The sequence below is a fragment of the Monodelphis domestica genome, chromosome 1 (genome assembly GCF_027887165.1).
Source record: "Monodelphis domestica isolate mMonDom1 chromosome 1, mMonDom1.pri, whole genome shotgun sequence".
In the NCBI taxonomy this organism is placed as follows: Eukaryota; Metazoa; Chordata; class Mammalia; order Didelphimorphia; family Didelphidae; genus Monodelphis; species Monodelphis domestica.
This window is the reverse complement of record NC_077227.1, coordinates 127,756,904-127,774,689: the sequence shown is the minus strand read 5'-3', so window position 1 is coordinate 127,774,689 and position 17,786 is coordinate 127,756,904. Positions and strand designations below refer to the sequence as shown.

The following is a 17,786-nucleotide window of genomic DNA, read 5'->3' as shown; positions in this document are numbered from 1 at the left end:
ATGGGTCAGGTTGGGAAAGTAGTGGGTTCATCCTCATTGGAGGTCTTTAAGCCAAGCCTGGATGACCATTTGTTGGTTACATAATAGAAGGAATTCTTGTTCGCTTCTGTTATAATTCGATCGCCATTGAGCTCCCTCCCATATCTGAGATGTCCTCATTCTGTTGGACTGTATGGCTAACCCTGAAGCTTTAATCTCTTTTAAGAGAAATCCTGTGAAAGAGTTTGACCAATACCTCTAGTAAGCCAAGGATGATAGAAGGAGGAAAGTTAATCGTCCCACTGTTTTCTAGTTTGGTTAGGCCACATGTAGAATATGATCTTCACCTCTAGTTGCCCCATGTACAGTCACAAACTACAGTATGTTTTATCGTCAGATGAGGGGTAACCAGAATGGAAGTAGTTTGAAAACAAAATCGTATAAGGAAAGAATGAAAAAAAAAAACAGGGCTATTTAATTTGGAGAGAAAAACTAAAGAAAAGTTGATTGCTCTTTAAGTGCAAGAAGATTCATCAGGAGGAAGAAGGAGTATTTTATTTCTCCGAAGGATAGAATGAGGAGAAATGGGTAGAAGTTATAAGGAGAAATTGTCTAGCTCAAAATAAGAATTTGATAATAAAAGTTACTCTACAATGAAATAGGCTGCCTTGTGAAGTAGTGATCTCTCTGTCTCCAGAAGTCTTAAAGCAGTCAGTCAATGAATATTTATTAGGAGCAGCTAGGTGACACAGTGGATACAGTGCCAGCCTAGAGGCAGGAGGTCCTGGGTTTAAATATGGTCTCAAACACTTCCTATCCCTGTGACCCTGGGCAAGTCATTGACCCCAATTGCCTAGTCCTTCCCATTCTTCTGCCTTGGAATCAAGATAATATTGATTCTAAGACAGAAGGTGAAGGTTTAAAAAAATTTATTAAATACCTGCCATATGCCAGGCTCTACGGTAAATACTAACAATACAAAGAAAGGCAAAATATAGTCTTTGCTTTCAATGGAGGAGACGACAACTACGTACAAACAAGCTATAGAGAGGACAAATTAAAGATAATCAACAGAGAGAAGGCTCTAGAATTCAGAGGAATTGGAAATGGCACCTTGTTAAAGGCAAGATTTTAGCTGGGACTTGAAAGAAACTAGGAGGCAGAGATGAGGAAGGAGAGTATTTCATGTAAGAGGGACGGCCAGTGAAAACAGAAACTAGATGCCTACTGCAGGGATATTGAAGGTAGGGAGGTTTCAGGATTTAATAGGAAAAGCAATGACCTGGGGCCAGGAATCCTGAGTTCTAATTCTGACTCTGATCCTTACAAATTGGGTAATCTCCATGACCTTCAGTTTCCTTATTCATCAAGTGAGATTAGTAATACCTGCCCACCTGCTTCTTGTAGATGAATTATGAGGAACAAATAGACTTGAAAGTTTTTTTGTAAACTGAAAGTTCTATATTAATGTAAGGGATAATTACAATGCAGGAATTTTCAAAAATACCTAATGTCCCCCTCAGCTCAAGACTAGCCAGTGAATTAACAAGTATTTGTTAAGAATGACAGCTATGGGGGCAGCTGGGTAGCTCAGTGGATTGAGAGCCAAGCCTAGAGATGGGACGTCCTAGGTTCAAATCTGGCCTCAGACACTTCCCAGCTATGTGACCCTGGGCAAGTCACTTGACCCCCATTGCCTTGCCCTTACCACTCTTCTGCCTTAGAGCCAATACACAGTATTGACTCCAAGATGGAAGGTAAGGGTTTAAAAAAAAAAAGAATGATAGCTATGTGGCAAACATTTTGCTAGATTCTGAGGATACAGGGGCAAAAATGAGACTGTCCTTGCCTTATTTGGTGATTTTATAGATTTCATGACACCATGATATAAAAGGTGGTACTATAATGAGTGTGATAGGATGTAAGTTCCTTGAGGGCAAGAATTTTTGCTTTTTTTAATTTCTAGCAAGTTGTTCAGTAGTTTCCGTCCTGTCTGACTCTTTGTGACCCCATTAGGAGTTTTCTTAGCAAAGATTCAGGAGTGATTTGCCATTTCATTCTCCTGTTCATTTTACAGACGAGAAAACTGAGATAAACAGAATAAAGTGACTTGCCCAGGGTCATGCAGTGTCTGAGGTCAGATTTGAATTTAGGAAGATGAGTCTCATTGATGCCAGGTCTGGCTTTCTATCTACTGTACCACCTATCTACCCATTGCTAGCATAGTGCTTGCCATATAATGGCTTAATAATAAATACTTATTGATCGGTTGGTTGGTTGGCTGATTCATAATACGACCTCTAACACCCCTTCTGACTTCGAGAGAACATAGTAGAGCTCATACATGAGACCAGAGTTTTATTTGTGATATAGTGAGAATTCTGAACCCAGAGTCATGGCACCGGAACAACTTTACCACCTTCACATCCTTGCACAGTACAGACCCAAGTCTTGGAATGGGACATAAACCCAATCTCTCACTAACACCAGTACTACCCGTCTTTGTCCTTCTTCCCAATCCTCTCTCCCTTCCCTCTATGCACACAATCTTTTGTGAGGCTGAAGAGCAATATCCTGCTCCTTTCATTTCATCCAGTCACTTTTGCCAAACAATCCTAAAATCTCAAGAAATAATGCAAAAATCAAAGGCCACCCAGGAGATGTGCCCATAAGAAGTACCTCAAACCTTCCTGCTTTCTATCAGGAAACCCCCTTCCCCCACGCTCTCCATATCCCCTTTCTCCCACTTCCCCCACTTTAGTCAACCCTCCAGTGTTTATAGCCCAAGTGCAAGACTAAGAACAGACCTTGTGGAGCCGAGAACAGGAATCCTTTCCCTTCCCCTTCTGCTTCCCAGCCCACACAATTCCTTGTCCACATAATGTCAGAGAAGTCATTGCCACGTTTCATTTTCAGTGGAGAAAGGCCTCCCTGTGTCCTGGTCTGTGGTGGGACTGGCCTGGCAAAGGTAACAAGCCCTGCATAAAGGGGTTAGTTAGTTCTGGAATGGTTTGGAACCCAGACAGAATGGAATATTTTTCCCTATTTTCTTTACAGCTGAGAAAACACACACACGCACAAGAGCATATTTATTGAGATATTTCTATCCCAAAGTTTGTCTTTTAAAGTAAAATTTAAAAAGAAATAAAATTAGGTTCTCTGCCCACCCCTACTCCCTCCCCTACATCCCTCTCTCTTTTAATTTCTTCCCATTTCCTGGCCTAAGCTGAGAACAGAAAGCACTAAATCCTCAGAAGAAATATAGCATCTTGGTACAATGTTGAGCTTGTTCAGGGAGTGAGGTAACAGGCAACACCTTTAAATAAAAAAATAAAAAAAATCTTTGCAGATGAAATGAAGGAAGACAGACAGATACAGTAGGGAGAAATCAAGGGGCTCTAAGAACAGAACAGTAGAAAGGTCCAATTCCCCTCTCAGAAGAGAAGGTCCAACCAAATACTTTATACCTAGCAGTCAGTCAGTAAACATTTTTAAGCACCTACTATGTACCAGGCAACTATTCCTTGCCCTCAGGAAACTCACAATCTAGCCAGAGAGACAACAAGCAAACAAATATATACAAACAAGCTATTTACAGAATAAATAGGAAATATTTTTTATTTTATTTTTATTTAGTCAATTTAGAACACTATTCCTTGGTTACAAGAATCATATTATTTCCCTCCCTCCCTTCCCTCCACCCTTCTCATAGCCAATGTGCAATTCCTTGATCAGAACCTATTTCCATGTTGTTGATGTTTGCACTAGGATGTTCCTTTAGTGTCTATATCCCCAATCATATCCCCATCAACCCATGTAATCAAGCAATTGGTTTTCTTTAGTGTTTCTACTCCCACAGTTTTTCCCCTGAATGTGGATAGTGTTCTTTCTCATAGATCCCTCCAAGTTGTTCAGGATCACTGCATTGCCACTAATGGAGAAGTCCATTACATTCGATTGTACCACAGTGTATCAGTCTCTGTGTATAATTGTGTATAATGTTCTCCTGGTTCTGCTCCTCTCACTCTGCATCAATTCCTGGAGGTTTTTCCAGTTCCCATGGAATTCCTCCACTTTATTATTCCTTTAAGCACAATAATATTCCATCACCAACATATCCCACAATTTATTCAGCCATTCCCCAATTGAAGGGCATCCCCTCATTTTCCAATTTTTTGCCAACACAAAGAGCGCAGCTATGAATATTCTTATACAAGTCTTTTCCCTCATTATCTCTTTGGGGTACAAACCCAGTAGTGCTATGGTTGGATCAAAGTGCCCTTTGGGCATAGTTCCCAATTGCCCTCCAGAATGGTTGGATCAATTCACAACTCCACCAGCAATGAATTAATGTCCCAACTTTGCCACATCCCCTCCAGCATTCATTACTTTCTGTTGCTGTCATGTTAACCAATCTGCTAGGTGTGAGGTGATACCTCAGAGTTGTTTTGATTTGCATCTCTCTGATTATAAGAGATTTAGAGCACTTTTTCATGTGTTTATTAATAGTTTTGATTTCTTTATCTGAAAACTGCCTATCCATGTCCCTTGCCCATTTATCAATTGGAGAATGGCTTGATTTTTTGTACAATTGATTTAGCTCTTTATAAATTTGAGTAATTAGACCTTTGTCAGAGGATTTTGTTATGAAGATTATTTCTCAATTTGTTGCTTCCCTTCTAATTTTGGTTGCATTGGTTTTGTTTGTACAAAAACTTTTTTAATTTGAAATAATCAAATTAAGGAAGGAAGGTGGCCTTGCAGTCCCAGATCTCAAACTATACTACAAAGCAGTGGTCATCAAAACAATATGATTAAGAGACAGAAAGGAGGATCAATGGCATAGATTTGGGGTCAGTGACCTCAGCAGGACAGTCTATGATAAGCCCAAAGATCCCAGCTTTTGGGACCAAAATCCACTATTTGATAAAAAAAAACTACTGGGAAAATTGGAAAGCAGTATGGGAGAGATTAGGTTTGGATCAACATCTCACACCCTATACCAAGATAAACTCAGAATGGGTGAATGACTTGATTATAAAGAAGGAAACTATAAGTAAATTAGGTGAACACAAAATAGTATACATGTCAGATCTTTGGGAAAGGAATGATTTTAAAACCAAGCAAGAGTTAGAAAAAAATCACAAAACGTAAAATAAATAATTTTGATTATATAAATAGGAAATATTAAAAGAAGGAAAGCACTAGAATTAAGAGGGTTTGGGGAAGGCTTCCAGTAAAAGATAAAGTTTTGGTTGGGACTGAAAAGAAACCAGGGGAGGTAGTAGGAGGATATGAGGAAGGAGGGCATCTCAGGCATAGGGAAGAGCCAGAGAAATTTCTAGAAACTGAAAGATGGACTGTCCTGTACATGGAACAGCTAGGAGGCCAGTGCTATTGTATCAGAGTACATGGAAGAGTAAAATATAAGAACACTGGAAAGGTAAGCAGGGACTAAGTTCTGAAGAATTTTGAATGCTAAACAGGAAATGTTATACTTGATCCTAGAGATGATTGGGAGCCACTTAAGTTTATTAAATACAGAGGAGTGTCAGGATTGTGCCTCTGCTTTAAGGAAAATAATTTCATTGGTTGAATGGAGGATAGATTCAAGTGAGGAGAAATCTGAGGCAGGCAAACTCAAAAGCAGGCTATTGCAATAGTCCAGGCATGAGGTGACATAGGCTTGCACTAGAGTGGTAGCAAGGTCAAAGGAGAGAAGGGGGCATATTCCAGAGATAGCAGAAGGGAAATTTAACCAGATTTGGCAACAGATCAAAGGATGAGGGATAGCGAGGAGTTGAGGAGGATACCAAAGATGTGAGCCTGAGGGATAGGAAGATGTTGTTGCCCTCAACAGAAATAGAGAAATTAGGAATGAGATGAGGATTTAGGGGGAAAGATAATGAATGAGTTCAGTTTGGGGTGTGGGGAACCATCCCACGGAGTAGTCAAAATATTATGGGAGTAGAATCCTCTAAATTAGTTGCCTCTCTGAGTGTCAGTCACAAAGAACCTCAGGCACCAACTTGTTCCAAACAAGCATTTGCCAAACACAAATCTAATTGCCTTGCATTCAGAGGTAAAAATCTAAACAGACCCTGCCTTTGAGGAGTTTATAATCTCCAAGGGGGAAACAACTTGTACATAGAAAATAAATCCAAAATAAATCCCAGGGAAGAGCACAGGTCTATTAGGAAGACTAGTCTGACAACACCAGAAAGGAAGTTTTAGGGAACATGATGGAAGGCTGGGGTAGAATAGTGGGGACCCAAGAAGGATGGAATGGACACTGATGAGTATGAGGGAGTGAGAAGCCCATACTCAGGGAAGGAAGCTGCACAACCCAGGCAATCCAGGAGATTCTGAATGGAGCTACTGGATACAAGCTTTCTTTGCCCTTCACAGTGGTGATGGTTATGTTGATCAATCCTTGAGCAAGAGGAAGAATGATCAAGCGGGAGAAGGTACCCACATAGCTGTGGATTAAATGGTGAGTCTCTGGTCCTGCCTGATAGTCAAGGCAGAGGACAGTGGAATCCTGAGGCCCAGATGCTTATAGGGGATTGAGTCAAGCTTTAGGTGGGTGCTTCTTTTCCAGACATTTCAGTAGTGTCTCACTCTTCATGACCATATTTGTGGGTTTCTCAGCAAAGATACTGGAATGGTTTGCCATGCCCTTCTCCAGATCATTTTATAGATGAGAAAGCTGAGGCAAAAGGGTTAATGATTTGCCCAGGGTCCTACAGCTAGTGATTGTCTAAGGACATGTTTGAACTCAGATTGTCCTAACTCCAGGCTCAGCCCTTTGGCCACTGTACCACCATTTAAGCTTTAGATACTCACTCTCTCATCTTCAACCAGGTCAGCTCTACTCCAAGGCTCACACTCCACTGTGCAACAGATTATCTTCCCCAGGGTTAGACTTTATTCTGAAGGATCTTTGGTCCTGGACTGATGACTGGTTTGGAGAGGGAGGAATGGCAGGACTGACAGCCCACAACTGCCCTAAAGATAAAGGGTTCAAGGGTCTGAAGGGCAAGTGCCAGAGTCCAAGAATTCTACCAAAACAAAGCATATATATAGCATGCTAAAGAGGCATGATAAGTATCAGTACACCCATTTTACAGACAGAAACTGAGCCTTGGAGGAATTAAATATTTTGCCAATGGTTACACAGCTAGGACTCCTGACTCCAAGGCCAGTGATCTTTCCACTAAAACATTGCTTCCTCTGGCTTTAACCTACCTTTCCAACTTTATGTCATCTCCCTTTATGAGACCTGTGCCCCAACCTAACTGCACTACTCACCCACCTCCATCTTGTGCCAGGGCATACTGCCTCCTGGCTCTGGAATGCATCACCCCCCCCCAGCTCCTATATTGTCTTTCTTCCCCTTTTCAAAACTCAGTGGAGGTGCCATCCCCTCCATAAACCAGGGAATCCCTCATTCCCTCTGGCCTCTGAAGTGATCTCACCTTCCTTGAACCTCTCAGACCACTCTGGACTCTCTTATGTAGCTAGTATATGATACCGATTTGTATACATGCCTTATGTATACACCCATACATTGTTTTTTTTAGAGTTAGAAAAGATCCTAGAGGCCATCTAGTAGCAACTCCTTATTTTACAGGTGAGGAAACTGAGTCCAAGCCAGTTTAAATTAGTTGCCTAAAGTCATTCAGGTAAGGATTTGAATCCAAGTCCTTTGACTTCAAACACTACCTCTTTCTTCATGCTCCCAGCATCTCTCTAGCCTATAGCCTTGAACATACTATACCTTTTACAGTTGTTGAATGAAGAGATAGGAGGTGTTCTTTGGAGGTCTGGAATTCACTAAGTTTACCAAGATGGGAGAAATTTTATAGCTCTGGTCATCTTTGTACCTTCCATAGACAGTCACAGAGCTCCTCACTTAGGAGCTGCTTATTCAGTGCTTTGATGCAGTGGTATCAAATTCAAAGAGAAATAAGGGCCACTAAACTTTACCTGGGATCCCTGTGGGCCACACGCGGACTTTAAGACACACAAATTAACACTCTCTGTGTTCTATTGTATTTTTACTTCTTTTGCTAAATATTTCACAATTATATTTTTATCAGGTGGGTTGCAGTCAGGAGTGGCTTCAGGGCTCCTGAGTTTAACACCTCTGGTGTAACAAACAGATTAAAAAACATGCTAGCTGTACAAAGCAAAAAGGGGCTCGATTTCATCATGTATTTTGGAGGAACGGGCTCCATAATATGGCCCTTCACCGCCTGCCAATGCAAAATTTATGAAAACATGCCACAGACTCCATCTAGTCCCTTCTCTCCCTCCCTGAGGCTTGCAGATTACTCTCATCTCATCCAGAAGCTTAAGCCTTTGCTCAAGCCAGCCTTAGGGCTGCCAATCAGTCAATACTTGATAAGTTTGCCCTCTCCTTGGAAGCTTCTTACAGATGATCACGTTTGCAAGGGCTTTTCATTTTAATTTTGGTAACTTTCGTCAGCCCGTTTCTAGCATGGAGGTGGCCCTGGTCATCTCTGAGTCTTGCACGGGGATGAGTGCAATGCCTCTAACATAGGAGCTGAATTGTGGGAAAAGGCCAGCAGAACGCTCATTCCGGTGTGTCCTACCAAGCTGGAAAGGCTTTGCTTTCAATCCATTGATAGACTATTAGACAATCATCTTTCATCTGACCATTAGATTTGCTCACTTCAGAGAGGTTCATCAACACAGCTTCATCCACCAGGGAGTAGGTTTTCTTGGGCACAGCTCACAAAGAGTAACTTCTGGTTTGGGGAGGATCCCCTGGTGAAAAGGCAAAGGACTCAAGGTGCAGATGAAGACATGTAGTCTCAGGAACAATCAATGTCTGTATTCCCTTTTCTTGACTTAACACTTAAGTGGCTAATAATTGAAAGCAAGGGATGGGATAGAATAAGACCATATGCTCTTTAAGGATGGCTTTGAAAGAACAAGGAATATTTAACCAAGAGAAGTCCTTGTAAGGGGACATTAAAACTGCTTTCAGTTATTTAAAGGGTTATTAAGTGGAAGAGAAAACACTTTTTTTTTTTTGCATCCAGGAGGCAGAACTGGAAGCAGAGGGTAGAAGTTGCAAAGATACAAATTAAGACCTTTTTCTTGACCATTTTTATTTGTTATAAGGGTTTTTTTCCCTTTTATTGAGAACGGGAAGAGATTTGGGAGAGGGAAAGAATAATGATGAAAGTGATACAGAGGGGGCAAAAAGAAACAAAAAAATCAGTGTAGCACTTAACAAATTTTTTTGAACTCTTACCTTCTTAGAATCAATACTGTGTATTGGTTCCAAGGCAGAAGAGTGGTTAAGTGACTTGCCCAGGGTCACACAGCTAGGAAGTAGCTGAGGATAGATTTGAACCCAGGACCTCCCATCTCTAGTCCTAGGCTCTCAGTGCACTGAGCCATCCAGCTACTTCCAAATACTTTTTTTTAATGAAGAGAAAAGAACAGAAAGAGGTTTAGGAGATGTAGCCAACAGGAATGCAGTACATAATGAAGGTGTTTCATGTTTTACTAGTTTTTAAATATATATATGTATATATATATATAAACATGTTTGTACTTGTTCACCAAGTTCAGAAAATTAAATTAAATTTCATTAAGTAATATTTAAATTTAAACATTTAATTAAATTATAAATTAAATTCCTATAAATTAAAATTAATTTAAAATGTAAAATAAAGTGATGGAAAGACTGTGAGTGGCATGAGGCAGCAAACATCTACATGGATCATGGATGTAGAAAAAGAAGGGCTGTCAGAGGCCATCTAATCCAACATTTTCATTTTACACATGTGGAAACTGGGTCCTAGAGAGACTAAGTGGCATATAGAAGGTCCCACGGGTAAGTAATCAGCAGAGGAAGGATTTGAACCCAGCTAATACCATTCCACTTCATCTAAAAGCAAGCATTCTTAATATATTGGAGTATTCACTTATCTGATTTTTTAAATTGTATTAGTTGTTTGTGTCTGGGTCTTTCCTCCCTACCAAACTAGTAAGGGCAGGATCCTATTCTATGCTCAAGGGCAAGGATCGCTGGCTATTTAATCTTTGGTTGGTGTTGGTATTTTATTCATAAAAGGCGCTAAGTATGTTTGTTAGATTATATTAGATTGAATGGGAGAGAATCCCCTGGTGACTGAGGAAATAGAATTCTAGTTATGTGGGTCAGGTTTTCCATTGCTGCAGTTGAAATCATGATCTTCAGGAGCAACCTATGAGGTCCATGCATGGGGCTGCACTTTAGGACTGCAATGCTCATAGCTTCCCCTCCTGGGCCTTTCTCTCGGGGAAAGCTACAAGTCCTTTCCTCCATCAGATCTTTTCGAGAAATTAGCTGCTTCTGCAGGAGATGATGAATAGGTGAATAGTGACATCTACTGGAAGGTAGTTCTAGAAAGACCATGTTCCTGAAAAGTCTCTTCTAAGATGAATTTTCTTTCACATTTGACTTACCATTTTCCTTTGGGAGACACTGGGGGGCTCTGTCAGACAGTGGAAAGAACCCTGACTTTGTAGTAGGTAGACCTAGGTTCGATTCATGACCTCAAGCCAATTAGTCTCTGTGAGTTCAATTTCTGCAACTGGAAAATGAGGGAGTAGGACGAGGTGGCCCTTCCCAGAACGTTAACACTTTAACATCAAGTTTTCCCCCTTTCTCCTCCTCTCAGCTTCTGTAAAACACAAGTCACTTCTCCTCTTGGGACCCTAATTTCCTCCCGTGCACATGATATCTTCTCTGAAGTCCCTTCTAGCTCAAAAATGATATGATTCTGTCTTAGCTGTTCTCAGCAATATAATAATCCAAGACTCATCCAAAGGACTCATCCAATAATCCAAAGGACTCATGATAAAAAATGCTAACTACCTTCAGAGAAAGAAATAATGGAGTCTAAATGCAGATTGAAGCATACTATTTTTCACTTTATTTTTTTTCATCTTTATTTTTTTTGGTCTGTATTTTCTAACATGACTAATACAGAAATATGTTTTGCATGACTGCACATGTATAATCTACATCAAATTGCTTTTTTGCTTAAGGAGGAGGAAGGGGAAGAGGGAGGGAGAGAGTTTGGAATTTGACATTTTTAAAAACAAATATTAAAAATTGTTTTTACAAGCAATTGGGGGAAAACAACATTTTAATAGGTCAAAAATAAAGCAAAATGCTATGATTCTCAATGAACTTAAACACATAAGTAGTTAATAATTGAAATAAAGGGATGGGATAGAATAGGACCATATGTTCTTTAAGGATGGCTTGAAAGAACGTGGGATGTTTAACCAAGTGAAGTCCTGGTAAGGAGGACATTAAATCTGCTTTCAATTATTTAAAGGGTTGTTAAATGGAAGAGAAAACATTCTTATTCTGTCTAGAAGGCAGAACTAGAAGCAGAAAGTGGAAGTTGCAAAGAGACAAATTAAGATTTTTATGTAAGAAAATCAGAGGTATCATAATGTGGAATGGGCTGCCTAGGGAGTAAGAGGTTCTTCAAGCAATGGCTAAATAGCCACTAGTTGGAATTTGGATATGGCATAGAGGAGATCTTGTATAGGTAAAGGTTGAATTAGATGGACTCCCAAGGCCCTAAAAACTCCAAAATTCTGTGAAACCTTCTGTAAATTGAAGACTGTCTTTTTATTGTATTCAGTCATTTTCAGCTCTTCATGACCCAGTTTAGAGTTTTCTTGGCAAAGATCCTGACTGGAGTGGTTTACCATTTCCTTCTCTGACTCATTTTACAAATGAGAAAACTGAAGCACATAGGGATTAAGTGACTTGACATGGGTCACACAGTTAGTAAGTGTCTGAGATCAGATTTGAACTCAGGTCTTTCTGATTCCAGACCCAGCATTTTATCCACTGTGCCATCTAGCTGCTCCTAAGGCTGTCTTTACCTACCCTCTTACCCATTTTGTAAGTTCCAATCAAGTTCTCTAGAGGCATACATTAACGGTGGAAAATTCCATCTGTCCATCTTCCTAAGGGGTGAGTGTAGCTAAGTTTCTGTAACTTTTGTATTCCATCCTTTCTTCTGAACTGGACCAGTGAATTCTTCCTAAATCTCTTAGCCATTTTAAGGGGGAAAAGGCAAGCTTCCTGTATGAGAAATTGGGGAAGGGATTTTTAAAAACATTGCAAGGAAGATTGGTCAAATCCTTCTCTCAGAGTCTCATTTTCCTTTTTGGTAAAATGTAAATGACAAAGATCACTAAAAGGAAACTGAACACTGAGTAATGGAATCATCAATAATCACCCTAGAGAGGAGATAATGAAATATGCCTCCCTCCTCTTTGAAGAGAAGTGAGGGACTTTGGGGGCAGAAAGCTGCAGAATTTGTCAAACACGGGCACCATATTTTGGTTGTTTTTCTTTGTTACGGAAGGGGTTCATTGTTGGAGGGATACATATCCGAAACAGAATATTAACTAAGAACAAAAGACATCGTTGCCACCTATTTTCTTAGTAGTGTGATATCTATAGAAGGTTAGAGGTCATCAAGACTAACCACTGTCCTGAAAGAGATTTCTCCCTGCAGCAAGATCAATTCAATCCACTCCAATAAACCGTTATTAAGTGCCTTATGCATGAGAGGCACTGAGTGATTTTATGAATGTTTTTTATATCTTATCTTAGTGGGGGGTTTATTTTGTTTCACTTTTATGTATTCTTCTTCCTCTAAACATTTTATGAAGCCAGGATTCCCTGGAAAGGGCATTCCCCTTTACTAGGGGGAAGTTTCTTAGTCTGAAGGAATTATAATTATAACTAAGATTTACATAACACTTTTTAAGATTTATAAAGAGTTTTACAAATACTGTCTCATTTGATATTCACAACAACACTGAGAGGGAGGGGCTATCATTATCCCCATTTTGAAGATGAGAATATTAAAGCAGACTTAAATGACTTGTTTAGATTAAGTATCTGAAGTCAAATATGAACTCAAGATTCCCCGCCTTGAGATTTAATGCTCTATACACTATATCACCTCTGCCTCTAGAGTATATGCTTCCTAGAGGATCTTCCCTGGGGTCTCTGTGTCCTTCATTGGATTCACTCAATGCTAACCACCGAAATACTTTTTTTTCATCTATTCCAGGTAAACTATGACCACTTTACTCTTAGTGTTGATGAGTTTGCGAGTCATCGCTGCAGCCATCTCTGTGGAAGTTTCAGGTAAGGGATTCAACATTTCTGAACTTCATATAGTGACTGGGTCCTCCCCTAAGACACTCTAAAGACTTGATTTGGGGGCTGATGTGACTGTGGCTTCTCAAAGACTTTTCAGCAGAGATTCAGCCCTAGTGGGACTTATCCGGATGGAAAGATTTCAAGTATGGATCTTTTTATATGTGTGCCCTAGGAGGCTGAGCTAGCCTGGCCAAGTTCAGAGAGAATTATCAGCACAAGGCTGGCCAGAGATGATATTCTCTTGCTATATCCCTGCCCAAAGACTAGACTGGTGATAGCGAACCTTTTAGAGATCTTAGAGACTAAGTGCCCAAACTGCAACCCATTTGCCATATGTGATCCCCCAGACAGAGGAGGGAAGAAGCTCTCCCATTGGGATGCTGGGCAGTGGGCAGGTGATGTGAGAAATGCCCATAGGTGTGTGTGGAGAGGGGGAAAGGAGCAGCCACCTCCACTCTGGCACACGTCATAGATTCTCCAACACAGTGGAAGGAGCACCCCATTCGTGAAATCACTGACCCAGGAAAACCATCTAATTTCTTAAGTGGATTCTCAGTCCTTTAGCCTTATACTACAACACTGAAGCTTCTCAAAAGCTCCCCCCACTCACCTGCTCAGCATGACAAGAGTATCAATCCAGTCCCACAAGTATTCATTAAGCACTCACTTGGTATAAGACATTGTGCTAGGCTTTGCAAATACAGAGAAAAAGCAAAAACAGTGGTCCCTACTTCTTATGATGCCTTACTTATTCTCTTTAGGGGATATGACATATAAGCTGGTAAGAATTACTCAAATAAAGTGTGTGAAGAGCACTAATGAGAAGATGAATTTCTACTCCCTCCTTGAGGCAGATGTGATACTCTATATCGGCCTCTATCTTGGGTGATCTTACCCTATTCAGAGAGATCTTGGCAAAGACCTTTTCATTGATTCCACTACAATACCACCAGTAGAGTCTCTCTACTGGTACAGACCAGTAGCTCTTACAAGCTAAACTGGAAACAGAGGGCCGACTGGACAAAGATAAGGCATAGATAAATTGAAAGAGACAATTCTTAAAAGACAAAGATCCAAAAAGGACCAAAAAAGAAAGAAACTATATGAAGCAGGTAGAAAGAAACCCAATAAATGAGCAATCAAATAGGTAGTAAGTTCCCCATCATTGAACATGTTTAAGCAGAGGCTAAATGTTATGAACATTGTAGATGAGATTCAAGTTTCAGGGAGGGCTTAAATGAGATGATCTCTGAGGTTCATTTATTTGTTTTAATTCTGAGAGTCTATGATACCATGATAAAACCTCATTGGATTGCCCAAAATCTAGACAAAACTATACTCGGAATAAATCAGTGTCATAAGATCTTCCCTTGAGATTAGGGGAAACTGCAATCACTAAAATCTAGACATTGTGTTTTTCTTAAATTCTTTCATAAGAACATAAAAAATGCTATTCAGAGTCAGAGTAATGATCCTTGACCCAACAAGGCACCAGGACTCACTATATCACAAGCATCTTGCCACATGTCCCATCCCAATAAATCTACTACCTCTCCTTCTCGTGTGTGGGTACAATAATTAAATCAAAACTACCATAGTACTCTTGGTGAGGGCATGGAAATTTACTGTACTGTGACTACATTCACAATCCCCGATTGATTAAGACAAAATTCCCTTCCCTGGCTGCCATTCCCCTACCTGCATTGTATCCCTCTAGGAGAATACAATCTCTCAGAGCACAGAGACTCTCACTTTTGTGTTTATATCCCCAGTATTTAGTACAGTGTCTGTCACACAGTAGGCACTTATTAATGCTGGTTGATTGATTATGTTATAATCAAAATTATTTTGAGAGACTGGGTTTTGGATAAGAATATCAGTTTACTGATTAAGCTTGCCTTTGAACCAATAAAGGTATAGGTCATGGGCCCTCTCGATGATCAAAGAACCTTATGGCAGATATATAAATAGAGCTTTAGGAGTTCATTATTCAGCCCCACCTTTGAACATTCCAAGACATCTCTAATTGGGAAATAGTGAATTAGGAAGTGATCCATCAGACTCTCAGCCCATCCCCAAACATACTGGTAAGTTGTCATGAGGACAAGAAAAAAATCATTGTCTCCTTTATCAAGGAACCATATTTTGTTAAAAGGGAGACATTCCTTGATGTTTTTAAAGTGAGAGCAAATGTAAAAAGCAACAGAATGACCCAGAACTCAAATGCAGTAACATACAAAATTCTCTGTAATCTAGACCCCTAAATAGAAATTAATATGGCACATGAACAATAAATTCTCAAAACTGGTTCCTCAATTAGCAATTATAATCCATGCCTTCTGCCTCAAAAAGTTAGAATCCACATGGGAGCAGAAACACAGAAGAAAAAAACTGCTTGGTTACATGGATATGATTGGGGATACAGACTCTAAATGATCACCCTAGTGCAAACACCAACAATCTGGAAATAGGTTTGATCAAGGACACATGTAAAACCCAGTGGAACTGCGTGTTGGCTATGGAAGATGCTGGAGGGAGAGGAGGGAAAGAACATGACTCTTGTAACCAAGGAAAAATATTCTAAATGGCCTAATTAAATAAAAATTTCAAAAAAAAAGTTAGAATCTAAATATTCTTGTTTTCCTCCCAAATTTCTTGAACTGCTTTATGTTTTAAGTATTACATATACAGTCTCTAAAATTTTTCTATCTCTACTATTCATTGTTGAAAACTTTATCTACAATTATGTTCTTTAAGCAGTAAAGGGTATTTCTAGGATCCTAAGATTTGGTGAATAAGTCTGTGTTCATCTTATTGGCAAAATTTATAATTCTGTGGTCTTTGATTTAATTATATCTCAGCCTTTGTCTTCCAAAAACAAAGAGTAAATTGGGGAAACATTGTATAACTAAGACCTCTGACAAAGGTCTAATTATTCAAATTTATAAGGAGCTAAGTCAATTGTACAAAAAATCAAGCCATTCCCCAACTGAAAAATGGTCAAGGGACATGAATAGGCAGTTTTCACATAAGGAAATCAAAACTATTAATAAACACATGAAAAAGTGTTCTAAATCTCTTATAATTAGAGAAATGCAAATCAAAACAACTCTGAGGTACCACCTCACACCTAGCACATTGGCCAATATGACAGTAAAGGAAATTAATAAATGTTGGAGGAGTTATGGCAAAATCAGGACACTGATGCATTGCTGGTGGAGTTGTGAATCAACCCAGGCATTCTAGAAGGCAATTTGGAATTATGCACAAAGAGCTTTAAAGGAATGCATATCCTTTGATCTTCATCCAGCAATGCCATTACTAGGTTTGTACCCCTAAGAGATAATAAGGAAAAAATACTTGTTCAAAAATATTCATAGCTGTGTTCTTTGTGGTGGCAAAAAATTGGAAAATGAAAGGATATGCCTCAAATTGTGTTATATGATGGTAATGGAATACTATTATGTTCAAAAGCAAAGAGCCCTATTGCCAAATCTATTCTCTGATGTTTATCTTGCCCTTCTCTGGATCTTCTTAAATTCCACAATGCTCTCCTTAAGACTTACTGACCAGAATTTCCCAGTGTCTCATTTTCTCCTGGATCTTTCACAGAGAATTTGAAGCAAATGCCTTTCAGTTCAGTGGTAGAGTTTATACTAAGGGTATCAAATGGGACAATCCTTTGGGCAACAAGAACACAGCAAACTTTTGCTCTAGACTCAAAGGCATCACCCCTATTGGTGAATCTGAGGAGGTCAGCTCCCCCTAATTTAGAATAATACAGTCCTTAAATACTCTGAAGTTGTCACTTTGTTCCTAATGTGCTAATGACCTGTCTCTCTCCCATGTTCCCCCTTCTAGACCATGCTAACTTACTGAGTGTGAGCATCCCAGAGCCTTCTCCCCTTCGTGTTCTTCTTGGAAACTCTCTCACCATTCCCTGCTATTTCATTGACCCTATACACCCTGTGACCACAGCCCCTTCCACACCCCCACTCTCACCCCGGATCAAGTGGAGTCGCCTCTCAGAAGAGAAGGAGGTGGTTCTTTTGGTAGCCACTGAGGGGCGAGTACGGATCAACAGTGCCTACCAGGACAAGATCTCACTGCCCAACTACCCTGCCATCCCCAGTGATGCTACCCTGGAGATCAACAACCTTCGCTCCAATGACTCAGGCATCTACCGCTGTGAGGTGATGCATGGTATTGAGGACAGCCATGCTACTCTGGAGGTCATTGTCAAAGGTGAGGGACCTCTCTACCAATTTGGATTTATTATTTAGGGAACTAAACTTGAAGTCAGGGAGAATCTGGGTTCCAATTCTATCTCAGAAACGTATTAGCTACAAGACTGAACAAATCCCTTAAATTCCTTGTACCACAGTTTGATTACATATTGGAAACATGTGAGGGGGTTGGAGTCTACTTCATGGTCTCTAAAGTACCTTCCAGCTCTAAATTCATGATTTCATGTCCTATGTTCCAAAATACATTTTTTCTCCACATTTTCTTCCCTGGATATTCATGATCAATTCTTTTTTGTCCCAAGGAAGTGATTTTATCCTCTGAAGTAATCATC

At 39.9% G+C, this 17,786-nt stretch overlaps 1 protein-coding gene across 3 annotated transcripts in view; it reads left to right on the top strand.

The window, feature by feature from the left end:
* ACAN (aggrecan) overlaps window positions 1–17,786 on the top strand; it is a 91,987-nt gene that overhangs the window by 35,296 nt on the left and 38,905 nt on the right. For all 3 annotated transcript variants that reach the window (XM_016428331.2, XM_016428329.2, XM_016428330.2), the window contains exons 2-3: window positions 13,116–13,192; window positions 17,069–17,452. In XM_016428331.2, the coding sequence (XP_016283817.2) occupies window positions 13,123–13,192; window positions 17,069–17,452 (454 nt within the window). In that variant the 5' untranslated portion in view covers window positions 13,116–13,122. The remainder of the gene's footprint in view (window positions 1–13,115; window positions 13,193–17,068; window positions 17,453–17,786) is intronic.